The sequence below is a fragment of the Morone saxatilis genome, unplaced genomic scaffold (genome assembly GCF_004916995.1).
Source record: "Morone saxatilis isolate NCDOM2014 unplaced genomic scaffold, NCSU_SB_2.0 Contig10, whole genome shotgun sequence".
NCBI lineage: Eukaryota > Metazoa > Chordata > Actinopteri > Moronidae > Morone > Morone saxatilis.
Window position 1 is genome coordinate 1263663 of NW_023339652.1, and position 1834 is coordinate 1265496.

General features: G+C 41.7%; 1 protein-coding gene across 1 annotated transcript in view; it reads right to left on the reverse strand.

The window, feature by feature from the left end:
• The window catches only part of shank3b (SH3 and multiple ankyrin repeat domains 3b), a gene marked incomplete in the record, with an annotated part of 36719 nt that overhangs the window by 9403 nt on the left and 25482 nt on the right, over positions 1-1834 (reverse strand). Inside the window, 3 exon segments of the mRNA XM_035675309.1 lie at positions 21-58; positions 201-330; positions 1219-1370. Coding sequence (XP_035531202.1) covers positions 21-58; positions 201-330; positions 1219-1370 — 320 coding nt within the window.

Below are 1834 nucleotides of genomic sequence, written 5' to 3' on the forward strand. Positions count from 1 at the left end.
TGTGTGTGTGTGTGTGTCACCTGGTGGATTTCCTGCCACCCGTTTTCATCAGTCATCCCTGCAACCATGACAACAAGAATTATTTCAGTGTTGAAGTGTTTTTCTCACAAAAGACATTAACAAAGTTAAATAATGAAAGCAGTCACACACACACACACGCACACACACACTCTCTGGATTGACCCTGTGAGCCTCCGTACCGATGGTGGCGTGGTCCTGCAGCAGTAGTTCACAGCAGTAGGGGGCGCCGCCCACCATGGCAGAGTGATAGAGAGGAGTCAGACCTCGGCTGTCCTTGTAGTCCGGAGACGCTCCGAGGTCCAGCAGAGTCTGAGGACCAGAACAGGACAGGATGTATTCAGAAATAACAATATTAATAATAATTATTATTATTATAAAAAATAGTTTGTTCATGTTGAAGTTAAATTAATAAAATATTATAAACTCGAATAATTGGAGACGAAGTTGGAACCATGATGATTTCTTGTCAAAAATAAAAATTGATGATAAAAACAAAGACATAAAGCTTTAAAGCTTATTCTTTTCCTGAGTTTCTGTCACATATATATACATATAACATATTTATAACGTCCTACTGTTGGATGTTCATATGAAACGAGGCCAAAGTGTCAAATAATGAGGTTTGAAAGTAATCTCAGCTCAGATCGCACTGGCAGGTCAGACAGTGAAAGACCCTGTGCAGACTGCGGATCGAATTTCATGCAACATCGACAGACTAGAAGTCAATCAGTCAGAAGAGATTGACTGACTGACTTCTTCTAGTCTAGAAGAGAGAAGAGGAGAAAGACGTTTTGTTTTCTTTTTGAGGACAAAATACACAAGTAAACAATGGCAGGCAGGTAAGAGGCTTCGCTTATGAGACGCTCTCGGTGGTAGTTTCGTTATCTGACTGCTCTGCTCAGGATTCAGGACTAACTGTTAAATGTTTGTATGCAGAAAGTGTTTCTCTGGTTGTGAAGGGAAGTTACATATTTTCTGGTTTTCAGCTGCTTCTTCGCCTCAAATCTCAGAGATTTACTGATGGACACATTGTTGTTATTAGCTAATCGCTAACTGCTGCTAACGGACTGGGAGCTCGAGGCTCTGACGCTGCCCCGATTGATTGTATTTTATATTATTAATCTGAATCTAAAGAGTAAATAAATACATCACATAAATACAGTAACACTGGGACAAACGCAGTACGTGTTGTCTTACAGTGAGAGAAGCGCTGTTCCTGCAGAGGACGGCCCGATGCAGAGCGGTGATACCGTCTCTGGTCCTGAAGTCCAGGTGAGCGCCTCCACTGCGAAGGACTTTAATCAACTCACAGCTCTCCTCCAGCTGGACCGCCAGAGTCAGAGGACACTCTGGGACACAAACACAACAACAAACACGTTATTATTGTTCCAAAAATAAACCCAATAAACACACTTTCTCCTGTGCGGGGGCTGAAGACTCCCAGGTCGTCCCTTCAGTGTTGGTTCAGGGAGTGTGCAAGTTTTAATTACCTGAGACACACGTTTTACATAATATACTATAAACCATGTTTAAACCATCATATAGGACACAGGAAGGCAACCTGCAGCTCTTTAGCTCCTCTGCAGCGGCTCCATTTTGACAAGAAATTATATTTTTGAACATTTTAACTGATCGTTGTTGAAGGTCTAAAGGTCTAAATTCTTACATTCTCCAATTGTAAAAATGTGGATCATACGTCATGACCTGGTGCTTTTCCCTCTATATATTGCAAAAAATAAAGACGAAGACAATAAAGACAAAATTCAGTGTGGTGAAGCAGCGTGGGATCATGAGAGTTGTTGTCTTCACCACC